At 36.4% G+C, this 13,515-nt stretch overlaps 1 protein-coding gene across 1 annotated transcript in view; it reads right to left on the minus strand.

Moving 5' to 3' along the window:
* The window catches only part of TRHDE (thyrotropin releasing hormone degrading enzyme), a 1,764,002-nt gene that overhangs the window by 17,099 nt on the left and 1,733,388 nt on the right, over positions 1 to 13,515 (minus strand). Inside the window, exons 16-18 of the mRNA XM_053716777.1 lie at positions 12,939 to 13,106; positions 12,701 to 12,841; positions 6,610 to 6,691 (exon numbers count right to left, since the gene is read on the minus strand). Of these exons, the coding sequence (XP_053572752.1) occupies positions 6,610 to 6,691; positions 12,701 to 12,841; positions 12,939 to 13,106 (391 nt within the window). The remainder of the gene's footprint in view (positions 1 to 6,609; positions 6,692 to 12,700; positions 12,842 to 12,938; positions 13,107 to 13,515) is intronic.

Here is a 13,515-nt window from a genome sequence, read left to right on the forward strand (position 1 = left end):
TCTTAACTAGAGCACAAGTGAAATAATCAGCTGATGGGTGAACTGATTATTTCACCTGTGCTCTAGTTAAGATATAATGAATATGTGGCCTGTTAAGGGTCCTGAGGACTGGGTTTGTGAAACACTGGCCTAGACAAGACATAGACACGATTGAGGTTACTGAGTGGCCTCAATGTAAAGGTGAGATTATGGTTGAAATTCATTGAGCCTTACTTCACCTATCTCTCCAAGCATATTGTTAGTGGGTGTTTTATCCATTAACATTTGCAATTCCTGTGTCTAATGTATGAAATTTAACATAAAATGAGATCTTATTTCTAAAGGGCTAAAACAATTGCATCTGAAAAAAACTTCAGAAACACTCTTGAAAGACTGTAAATATAAGTGTAGAATATGCTTGTGTCTATTTTCCTTATATAAATTAGTCTCAGAAACCTTGCACACAGAATGAAAGGCTGACCAGGGGCTAACCATAAGCGTTCTTAGGGTGTACAATGTGTGGCAACTCTAATGGGGGTAAAGGCTTTCATGCTGTACCCCCATTATGTTAAGGAGGAAAAAAATAGCCTCACCCAGTATTTATTTTCCCCACCTAAGCATGCCTGACTGCCTTATATTACTCCTAAATTGCTAGTACAAACCTGTACAACCCAACTTTGCCCACAGAACACCAATGATCCACTCCAACTACGCTGACTGGTATCTTTAAACAATAGCCTTCACATTCAGACTAACAGAATGAAACACATACCAAATTATATTTAAAAAAAAAATTACTCTCAATTTTCTGCTTATACGGTGATCCCAAAGGGATTAAATACGCAGCTGGATTACAGTTTTTCCTGGGATAATTGATGCTTCTATGATCAGACGGTCTAGGTTGCCGCTCATTAACCATGGAAAGTTGCTTGCCCTACTCTGACTGAATAAAACAGTGTTCTTATCTTGGACTGATATGCTTGCATATAAGCCGACATTTGAAACCGCCACAGTTTACTACAATACTACTTGAGTCAGGTTGTTCTTGGTCCTAGCTAGTCTAGCTTTACTTAATATACCCTTATACTTTGTCTTATTTTTAAAATATAGCCTAGGTTGTATACAAAACTAGGTTATGTTTTATGTCTTTATTTTTGTTTCTATGCGATCGGTGGAGACAATAGGAGGGACTGCCAATATGTCTGTGATGTAGTTGATACGCAACCTTGAATAGGCTATGGTAATTAGCCATGTGTTTTTTTTTCTTTTGTGAAGGGGCGATCCATCCCCTGTGCAGGTCCCGGTTAATTTTGCTCTTCCGATTGGAAACAAATAGTACATTCATTTTTATTCACTTTAGTCTTAACACGGTCATTAGAGATAAGAGAATAGAGATCTAAGATTTCTCTATTGTATATTATATGTTGTAATGAATCGTATTTGTCTGGTGTTATCTTTTTGTTTACTTTGGTAGAGAAGATCATCCCTATTACTTTTTCTGGCTCTGACATAGGCTTTTTTTGCACATTTATTCGAATAGCCTCTCTTTCGGAACCTATCCATCATAGGTACTGCATGTTCATCCAATTTATTAAGGGAAGATAAATTACGCCTTAGTCTTAAAAATTGACCTACTGGAATACATTTTATAAGGGATTGAGGGTGGGCACTACTGGCTTCCAATATACTATTGGTGGCATTCACTTTTCTATATTTCTATATATAGTTATACCTGACCTGTATGTTTTACCAAACAAAAATCATATATATATAGAAATATGTATTTATGAATAAATAGAGTATATTCTGCTATGTGAAGAACATTGGAAGTGAAATATTCATATTTTATGTCAAGTTAAAACACTTGGTTAAACGTGATCGTTTTTGAGCACGAGTATGTTTTTTTCCACTTTTTCACTGAAGTCTATAGGGGAATGCGTTAACACGATCGTGATATTTAAAGTTCCACTTTTTTAGTGTGAATTTATCGTGCAAGCAGGAGCGCTAATTTGTGCTCCTCTTGTAATCTAGCCCATAGTGGGTATAAATTATTAATTTTGTATTTGGTGTAAATTTCAAACAGTCAAACTGATCTGCATCTTTTACAGCAAGATAATTCTATAGACATGTTGCTGCACCCAGATTATGAAACTGTGTCAGAAGCATTACACAAGGGAATTTCCTCCTCAGTGCTTGATTCAGGTGGCTAAACAACATAAAAGCTCAGTAAACAGGCACACAAACATTAGACCTTGGTTCTGACAATAGCTCTTAGCAATTACAAAGAAATTTGTTTTCAACAAAAGAGATAAATATTAAGACTAATTTAAGAAACTACAATTTACTAAATAAACTAAAAATATTTAGTGGAGTGCTAAATTGCGCAGGTATCACAAGATAAGCGCAATGTGGACACAACCTTGCATTTGCATTACCAGAAAGCCTTGAGCTCACGAGAGTGCGCTTCCATAGGCTCCAATGGGAGCCTTGTTCTCAAGCCGTGAAACAGGGCAAAGTACCTAGCGCAGTGCAGGGGCAATTTGTGCAGCGTTGGCAGAAAAATAAAAATATATTTGTATATGAATATATACATATATATTTATATTTTCATATGTGTATATACACATATTAGCACATAAATATGTATGTATATAAGCATATACATATATATTTACAGTTAAATCACAGTCACCCATAGACCTCCATGTAAAGCCACTTTCAGTGCCGTTTTTGTTTGTCACACCCCACATACCCTCACTTTAACTCCTTATAACTGCTTTGTGTAGCTTTTTATTAAAAAAATCAAGATGCTATTATTTTTATTTAATTGTTAACTACTGTCTACTTTATTTTGGGGGCAATTGGGGCACAGAGTCAGTCTGCATATTTTGCACTGCTATACAACAGTGCCGAATTCATTATGAGTTTCATTTTACTTTTTTAATCTTCATACTCCGTAACAAGATTATGCTATGTGGCACCCTTCTTTTTTTGTTTGATCGCATAATCAATCATGTTATATTACAATTCCAGACTGTTTGATATCGCTTAAAAATTACTTAAAGTTAAAGTAGTATCTAGTGCTACTAGTAAAAGTCATTCTTTTTTTTTTAATGGGGTCAGTAGAGTCAAGAACAGAAGTTAACCTTACATACTTATTGATAGATATAGGACTCAATTAACTGACAAGTGCATTGTTTGATTGTTATTTATTGTTGAAACTAAATATTCTGCCTGCAAAAAATTACTTTGTTGTATGTAGAAAAGCCTTTCATATCCTGAGAGTTGTGGTTTTAACTTCATGTGTCAATCAGCTAAAATTTTCTGTCATGTGCATTTATTTTTTAGTTTATTTGTTAAAGGGACATGAAACCCAAACATTTTCTTTCATGATTAAGAAAGATTATACTTTTTTAAACAATTTTACAATTTACTTCTATTATCAATTTTGCATCACACTATTGGTATATTTTATTGAAGATGAAGCTATGCACTCCTGGGAGCTATCTGAACACATTTGTAAGCCAATGAAAATGGGCATACGAGTTCAATCACCAACCAGCAGCTAGCTCATTAGCCAATCTAGATATGCATTTTAACAAAAGATAGCAAGAGTATGAAGCAAATTAGATTATAGAAGTAAATTAGAAAGTTGTTTAAAACTGTATACTCTATCTAAATCATGAAAGAAAAAATGTGAGTTTCATGTCCTTTTTAAAGAGTGCTCTTGGTTTGCATTTCCAAATGAATTTTAAAAATCAGTGATTTCTTTTTTTCTTGCATTCATCCAAATCTAAATGTGAGTGTCAATCAAAAAAACATCACTTTAACCCAAGTCATTCAATCTAAGGTATCATAAAGCAGGATCCAATGCATATTAAACACCTTTTGCATTTGTGTAATAATTAGGATTGAGCCATGCTCCATAAAAATGGAAAAAAATCAAATTCTTTAACTTAGGTTTTCTTCAAAATGCCACAAATAGGCTTAACTATTCGATTTGCCGCATTGTGGGAAATAAATGGTACATCATTTGGTCATTGTATGTCATCTTTAAGCAGCTTAGGACAAGTAAAATTACTGCACAAAAGGTGCTAATGACCATTAAATGGATATGATTTGGATAGAGCATGCAATTTTAAACAAATTTCTAATTTACTTCTAGTATCAACTTTAATTTGTTTCCTTGGTATCTGTTGTTGAAAAGCAGGGAAGTAACATTAGGAAGAACCAATTTATAATGCACTATATGGCAACAGTTTTGTAAGAGTGTTATCCATTTGAAGAGCACTAAATGGCAGCACTATTTCCTGACATGTAGTGCTCCAGATGCCTACCTAGGTATCTCTTCAACACAGAATATCACAGGAACAAAGCAAATTTGATAATAGAAGTGAATTGAAAACTTTTTTTTAAACTGTATGCCCTGTCTGAATCACAAAATAAAATGTTTGGGTTTCATAACCCTTTAAGCCCATGTTTATCTTACAACATTCTTCTTCCATTTTGCAATACACAGGCTGCTAAAATTCTCTACAACTTCCTATTTACCCTTTGTGGATTTAGTGCTTATATTCATATATGTATATTGTAATGGAAGCCTCCATTACTTTTGTACTTGGAGAGGACTGCAGGGCAGCCTCCTCCCCACCAACTGTGGAACCTGGCTTTTAAGGGGAATCTGTGTTTTGGGTGCCAGGGGGACATTTTGAGTAATCTTATCCTGGATTCAGGTTCACTACATTTTCCCAAACCCCCAGAGACTCTTAGAACTGGATGAATAGTTGGGGTTCCTGTGTTTAGTTGGGGTATAAGGTGACAGCCCAAACCAGCATTGCCTGCTCCAACCCCCCATAGACTCAGAGACTCAGAGCAGGAGATTGATGTTATGTCTACATGTGTTTGCATATCCAGTCTAGATGTGAAGGGTCTTACTCTTTATGTCATTGTGTGAGTCATCCACTGTTCTTTTGTAAGTCAGGATATGATAAGAGTCTTGTGTCAACTTCCCTTTGTTAACTTACCATTGTCTGATGCTTGCTCCATTGTATAATATTTGTTCCTATTTTTCATGTAGTGACTACTTCCTTTTTGGAAATGTGTATAAGCTGTGTTTCTGAGCAATAAAGTTAGTTCCTGTTTAACCTTTAAGCATTCAGTCTCGGCTAAGGTTTTATATATATATATATATATATATATATACAGGCGTACCTCTGAGATATTGCAGGTTTGGTTCCAGACCACCACAATAAAGCGAATACAGCAATAATGGGAGTCACAGTCATTTTTTTTTACTTCCCAGTGCATATAAAAGTTATATTTACACTATACTGTGATCTATTAACTGTGCTATAACATTATGTCTAAAAAAACAATGTACATACCTTAATTAACAATGCTAACCATCATCTGAACCTTCAGTGAATCATAATCTTTTAAAGGTGGTGTGTATATATAGGTGTCTATATATGAGGGCAATTTATCAAGCTGAGGCAGACAGGGTGCACATATGTGCCAATGTCCGCCACAGCTCGCCTCTGGTGGGCTGAATTCCCTGGTGGAATTCAGCATTGCACACAAGCGTTATTTCGTGCTTGTGTGCAATTCCGCCTCCTGCCCGCACACAGCCAATCATGCCCGGGCAGGAGCTGTCAATCTCCCCGGTCGGACTTGACCACAGAGATTGAATTTTCCCAATTTAGAGGTGGCAAAATATTAGGGAAGCAGCGGTCTGATGACCGCTGCTTGTTAAATATGGCGTGCAGGTTCTCTTGTGAGAACCTGCAGCTGTAGTGGCTTGAAAGGCTTGCGAAACCTTTGATAAATTGACCCCTGTGTATTCATGTGTATTTATGTGTTTGTATGTGTATATATGTTGGAAAATGGAGCTGATAGAGTTGCTCGACACAGGGTTGAACAAACCTTCAACTTGTAAAAATAGCAATATCTACAAAGCGCAATAAAGCGAATCTCAATAAAACGAGGTATGTCTGAATATGAAAATTTCTAGCATTCTGATTTGTAGCTCTTCTCAAAAAGTGTAAGAAATGATTAAGTAGATTACACTGTCAAAAAATTACCATACTTCCATACAAGAAAGTTAAAGATTTTCGTTTTTAATAAACAAAAACTGATGAAAAGAACTAATTCAACATTCAGGATTAATATGTAATTAGATACAAAATGTTGACTAAATGATACTGCATACTTTATCTTAAATGAATTAGACAATTTGTAAATACCCCCATTACACTAACCTAATGTAAATAACTTATTGATATCATGAAGTTTGAGTCTTAATCTTTATAATAAATTCAGTTTGAATCTACCCCAAATCAGTAAATATTCATATATGAAGTCAACTTTAGCTTTTAGCATTTGATTAGATGATTTTATTTCAGACAGATAGTCCCCTGTATGTATTATAGAGAGCACTAATGAGGTATTTTTTTCAAACAGTTCTTTTTAATAGAACATATTTGTGATTATTTTCAATCAAAAATGGAAAAGCAAAAAAAGATAGTGAGCTCTAACGATTATAATCTGAGTTTAAAATAACACATTTTATATAGTAATTGTAATGTTTTGTATGGTGTATAACAATAAAAAAGAAATATAATTAGAATATACCTCATTGAGTTCTTCTTCAGTATTAAGAAATTCTGTAACTCCACTAATAAGTTTGGAATTCATGAACAATGCTTCTCCATACCTTAAGAAAGTAAGAAAATCAGCATTACAATGTATAATATTTTCAGGTTATAAATACTTTTGCTCCATATTATTATTGGACCCAGTTTTTCAAAATGCTTGTAACTTTGGATAGCTTTAGTTAAAGGGACACAAAAACATAATTTATGCTTACCTGATAAATTCCTTTCTTCTGTAGTGTGATCAGTCCACGGGTCATCATTACTTCTGGGATATTACTCCTCCCCAACAGGAAGTGCAAGAGGATTCACCCAGCAGAGCTGCATATAGCTCCTCCCCTCTACGTCACTCCCAGTCATTCGACCAAGGACCAACGAGAAAGGAAAAGCCAAGGGTGAAGTGGTGACTGGAGTATAAATTAAAAAATATTTACCTGCCTTAAAAACAGGGCGAGCCGTGGACTGATCACACTACAGAAGAAAGGAATTTATCAGGTAAGCATAAATTATGTTTTCTTCTGTTAAGTGTGATCAGTCCACGGGTCATCATTACTTCTGGGATACCAATACCAAAGCAAAAGTACACGGATGACGGGAGGGATAGGCAGGCTCTTTATACAGAAGGAACCACTGCCTGAAGAACCTTTCTCCCAAAAATAGCCTCCGATGAAGCAAAAGTGTCAAATTTGTAAAATTTGGAAAAAGTATGAAGCGAAGACCAAGTTGCAGCCTTGCAAATCTGTTCAACAGAGGCCTCATTCTTGAAGGCCCAAGTGGAAGCCACAGCTCTAGTAGAATGAGCTGTAATTCTTTCAGGAGGCTGCTGTCCAGCAGTCTCATAAGCTAAACGAATTATGCTACGAAGCCAAAAAGAAAGAGAGGTAGCGGAAGCTTTTTGACCTCTCCTCTGCCCAGAGTAAATGACAAACAGAGAAGACGTTTGTCGAAATTCCTTAGTTGCCTGTAAGTAAAATTTTAGAGCACGGACTACATCCAGGTTGTGCAGTAGACGTTCCTTCTTTGAAGAAGGATTTGGGCATAAAGAAGGAACAACAATCTCTTGATTGATATTCCTGTTAGTAACTACCTTAGGTAAGAACCCAGGTTTAGTACGCAGGACTACCTTATCCGAATGAAAAATCAAATAAGGAGAATCACAATGTAAGGCTGATAATTCAGAGACTCTTCGAGCCGAGGAAATAGCCATTAAAAATAGAACTTTCCAAGATAACAACTTTATATCAATGGAATGAAGGGGTTCAAACGGAACGCCCTGTAAAACATTAAGAACAAGGTTTAAACTCCATGGTGGAGCACCAGTTTTAAACACAGGCTTAATTCTGGCCAAAGCCTGACAAAAAGCCTGGACGTCAGGAACTTCTGACAGACGTTTGTGTAACAGAATGGACAGAGCTGAGATCTGTCCCTTTAATGAACTAGCAGATAAACCCTTTTCTAAACCTTCTTGTAGAAAAGACAATATCCTAGGAATCCTAACCTTACTCCAAGAGTAACCTTTGGATTCACACCAATATAGGTATTTACGCCATATCTTATGGTAAATCTTTCTGGTAACAGGTTTCCTAGCCTGTATTAAGGTATCAATAACTGACTCAGAAAATCCACGTCTTGATAAAATCAAGCGTTCAATTTCCAAGCAGTCAGCTTCAGAGAAGTTAGATTTTGATGTTTGAAGGGACCCTGTATCAGAAGGTCCTATTTCAGAGGTAGAGACCAAGGTGGACAGGATGACATGTCCACCAGGTCTGCATACCAAGTCCTGCGTGGCCACGCAGGTGCTATTAGAATCACTGATGCTCTCTCTTGTTTGATTCTGGCAATCAATCGAGGAAGCAACGGGAAGGGTGGAAACCCGTAAGCCATCCTGAAGTCCCAAGGTGCTGTCAGAGCATCTATCAGGACTGCTCCAGGATCCCTGGATCTGGACCCGTAACGAGGAAGCTTGGCGTTCTGTCGAGACGCCATGAGATCTATCTCTGGTTTGCCCCAACGTCGAAGTATTTGGGCAAAGACCTCCGGATGAAGTTCCCACTCCCCCGGATGAAAAGTCTGACGACTTAAGAAATCCGCCTCCCAGTTCTCCACTCCCGGGATGTGGATTGCTGACAGGTGGCAAGAGTGAGACTCTGCCCAGCAAATTATCTTTGATACTTCCATCATAGCTAGGGAGCTTCTTGTCCCTCCCTGATGGTTGATGTAAGCTACAGTCGTGATGTTGTCTGACTGAAACCTGATGAACCCCCGAGTTGTCAACTGGGGCCAAGCCAGGAGGGCATTGAGAACTGCTCTCAATTCCAGAATGTTTATTGGCAGGAGACTCTCCTCCTGACTCCATTGTCCCTGAGCCTTCAGAGAATTCCAGACGGCACCCCAACCTAGAAGGCTGGCGTCTTTTGTTACAATTGTCCAGTCTGGTCTGCTGAATGGCATCCCCCTGGACAGATGTGGCTGAGAAAGCCACCATAGAAGAGAATTTCTGGTCTCTTGATCCAGATTCAGAGAAGGGGATAAGTCTGAGTAATCCCCATTCCACTGACTTAGCATGCACAGTTGCAGTGGTCTGAGGTGTAAGCGTGCAAAGGGTACTATGTCCATTGCCGCTACCATTAAGCCGATTACCTCCATGCATTGAGCCACTGACGGGTGTTGAATGGAATGAAGGGTGCGGCAAGCACTTTGAAGTCTTGTTAGCCTGTCCTCTGTCAGGTAAATCTTCATTTCTACAGAATCTATAAGAGTCCCCAGGAAGGGGACTCTTGTGAGTGGAACGAGTGAACTTTTCTTTTCGTTCACCTTCCATCCATGTGACCTTAGAAATGCCAGCACTAACTCTGTATGAGACTTGGCAGTTTGAAAGCTTGAAGCTTGTATCAGAATGTCGTCTAGGTATGGAGCTACCGAGATTCCCCGCGGTCTTAGTACCGCCAGAAGAGCACCCAGAACCTTTGTGAAGATTCTTGGAGCTGTAGCCAATCCGAATGGAAGAGCCACAAACTGGTAATTCCTGTCTAGGAAGGCAAACCTTAGGTACCGATAATGATCTTTGTGAATCGGTATGTGAAGGTAAGCATCTTTTAAATCTACAGTGGTCATGTATTGACCCTCTTGGATCATAGGTAAAATTGTCCGAATAGTCTCCATCTTGAACGATGGAACTCTTAGGAATTTGTTTAGGATCTTTAAGTCCAGGATTGGTCTGAAAGTTCCCTCTTTTTTGGGAACCACAAATAGATTTGAGTAAAACCCCTGTCCCTGTTCCAATCGTGGAACTGGATGGATTACTCCCATTAACAAGAGCTCTTGTACGCAGCGTAGAAACGCCTCTTTCTTTGTCTGGATTGTTGACAATCTTGACAGATGAAATCTCTCTCTTGGAGGAGAGTATTTGAAGTCCAGAAGGTATCCCTGAGATATTATCTTTAGCGCCCAGGGATCCTGAACATCTCTTGCCCAAGCCTGGGCGAAGAGAGAAAGTCTGCCCCCCACTAGATCCGATTAGCAAAGATAACAAATTCTGAAAGCAGGAAACAAATTACAGAATAAACGTTTTTTATCTCAGTCAAACTATAATTCTCACAGCTCTGCTGAGAGAAATTACCTCCCTCAAAATAAGTTTTGAAGACCCCTGAGCTCTGTAGAGATGAACCGGATCATGCAGGGAATACAATGAGTTGCTGACTGAAATATTTGATGCATAGAAAAAGCGCCAAAAAACGGCCCCTCCCCCTCACACACAGCAGTGAGGGAGAACAGAAACTGTCAGAAAAACAGATTAAGCAACTGCCAAGTGGAAAAATAGTGCCCAAACATTTATTCACACAGTACCTCAGCAAATGAAAACGATTTTACATTCCAGCAAAAACGTTAAACATAATCTCTAGTTATTAAACAGCTTTATGTATTTCTTACAGTGTAATTCTAGTGAAGTACCATTCCCCAGAATACTGAAGTGTAAAGTATACATACATGACATTATCTCGGTATGGCAGGATTTTCTCATCAATTCCATTGTCAGAAAATAAAAACTGCTACATACCTCTATGCAGATTCATCTGCCCGCTGTCCCCTGATCTGAAGTTTACCTCACTCCTCAGATGGCCGAGAACAGCAATATGATCTTAACTACTCCAGCTAAAATCATAGCAAAACTCTGGTAGATTCTTCTTCAAACTCTGCCAGAGAGGTAATAACACACTCCGGTGCTATTTTAAAATAACAAACTTTTGATTGAAGATATAAAACTAAGTATAATCACCATAGTCCTCTCACACATCCTATCTAGTCGTTGGGTGCAAGAGAATGACTGGGAGTGACGTAGAGGGGAGGAGCTATATGCAGCTCTGCTGGGTGAATCCTCTTGCACTTCCTGTTGGGGAGGAGTAATATCCCAGAAGTAATGATGACCCGTGGACTGATCACACTTAACAGAAGAAACCCACTTTTTTTTCTTTCATGCGTTAGAAAGAGCATACAATTTTAAACAACTTTCTAATTTCCTTCTTTTATCGAATTTGCTTCATTCTCTTGATATCCTTTACTGAAAAGCATATCTAGATAGGCTCAGTAGCTGCTGATTGGTGGCTGTACATAGATGCCTTGTGTGATTGGCTCACCCTTGTGCATTGTTATTTCATCAACAAAGGATATCTAAAGAATGAAGCAAATTAGATAATAGAAGTCAATTGGAATGATGTTTAAAATTGTATTCTCCTTCTGAATCATGAAAGAAATTTTTTAGGTTTAATGTCCCTTTAATTTCTTGGACATGTATTGCTTTTGTGGGTACCCTCAGCAACCAGGAATTCTAACATTTTTAAATAGAAATGTATAGTACTATCTTTACCAACTTTGGCATGCAGATAGATTTTTTTTATTTCTATTAGGTACTCTTTTGATTGGAGAAAAACAAGTAGGGATTGCTGAGATAAATAGTCCACAGGAAGTAAAGTGAATACATATACACATACAATAGAAATTTGTCAGTAAAGTCTGTATAGTACCTTCAGAAGTACCATTAGCATATGTACAAACCACATAAAACATTACACACACAGATTACATAGATACGCTACAGACATGCACCTCAGAAATACTACACACAAGCAGAAACACTCGCTTGACAAACACTACATGCACTATAAAAACACATTGTAGCTACATGCACTCTACAAACACATGGTAACTACATGCACTATACAAACACATGGTAACTACATGCACTATACAAACACATTGTAACTACATGCACTATACAAACACACATCACACATGCAAGCATATACATTTTTTAGCATAAAAACTTGGAAAATTCAAATATCAGATATGAAAATTATAATTGAGGTGCTAATGAATACATTTCATATGTTTTTTAAAAGTTAAATGGTTATGGAATTTGTCACGTTTAAATTTTGAAATCCATAAAATATATGAGGTTTTTCAAATCTTGAAAAGTCAAAGAAAAAACATTATATTTAAGTTTTATAATGATGATAGTCACCTAGATCTAGTTGTATAAAGTAATTTTAAAACACTGATATCTACTAAACAATTAACTAGAACATAATAAATATTAAATAGATGAAAGTGAGAATTTGTTTATAAACTATGACTCAAAGTGGGGACAGAATCTTTCTTTGTAGGCTTGCTGAATTATTATATTCATGTGTAAAGTTGTATTAGACTATGGGAAACCATAATAATTACAATAAAGTTTAGATTTACCTAAACAATCGATTTTTCTTTCTTTTTTTTTTTCTTTTTTTTTATTACTGAGGAGGGTATGTGATTGTATTGATTAAAGTTAAATTGCTCCATGCTACAAACGAGCAGATGATACCTTTTATATTAGTTAAGTTAGTAGGCAAGCTTTTAAATATAATTTTGCTAAATAACAATGTCTTCATGTGGTATAATGTGAGGCTATGCATAATACTTTTCGCTTATTTCAAATATTATATTTCATAAAAAAGTTTATAAAACTATTAATAAAGCAATTATAGGATATAATAATATGCATATGTATAAAATACACCTTAGGTTTCTAATCATACCTGGCATTTAAAATTTTCCATTTATCCCTGAAGAATTTCCATGCTAAATCTCTTCCATGTGGGTTTCTTGCTACATGTATAATAACGTCAATTGCATCTTGATCCAGGACCACTTCCGAATTCAGGGACAAATTAAGTAGCCTTAAATGAATTAGACAGAAATAACAATAATATTAATTAACAAATATGTTAAATAATTTATTTAAAATGTCAATATACTGTATATATATTTTTTTACCTATTTAGTAGATTTCTATTATCACTACAGGTCAGTGCTTCCAATAATATTTTCTTTTCAGACACTGCTGTTGAAGAATGAAATTTCATCCAAATGAATTCCCATACATCTTCATCCATTAGTGACACACCAGTGCAATATACAATGTCTCGAACATTGGGTGGAATTCTAAAATATGAATCACATATATATAATATATATATATTTGTTATTTATTTATTAACAAAAAAAATGCAAATAAACTAAATCATTTTATCTACAATCTATCTATCTATCTATCTATCTATCTATCTATATTTTTATGCCTGGCTAAATAGATAATGGTTTTATTGACATTTGTAGAATTTTTTTTTTCCAAAACTGTAAAATTGGTCAAGCCAAATTATGTTTTATATGCTAAAATATCTTTTAATATTTAACGTAAAAAGCATAGCCACACAAGGGGCTATAACTTAGTTAAAGACTAAAATGAGTTACTGGTGAAAGTTTGTGGACAGACAGACATGTAAAGGGAGCATCAAAGACATACATATAAAGACCACAGGTATACAGAGTTATCAGGATACCAGGAGACAGA

This window comes from Bombina bombina, chromosome 6 (genome assembly GCF_027579735.1).
Source record: "Bombina bombina isolate aBomBom1 chromosome 6, aBomBom1.pri, whole genome shotgun sequence".
Classification (NCBI taxonomy): Eukaryota; Metazoa; Chordata; class Amphibia; order Anura; family Bombinatoridae; genus Bombina; species Bombina bombina.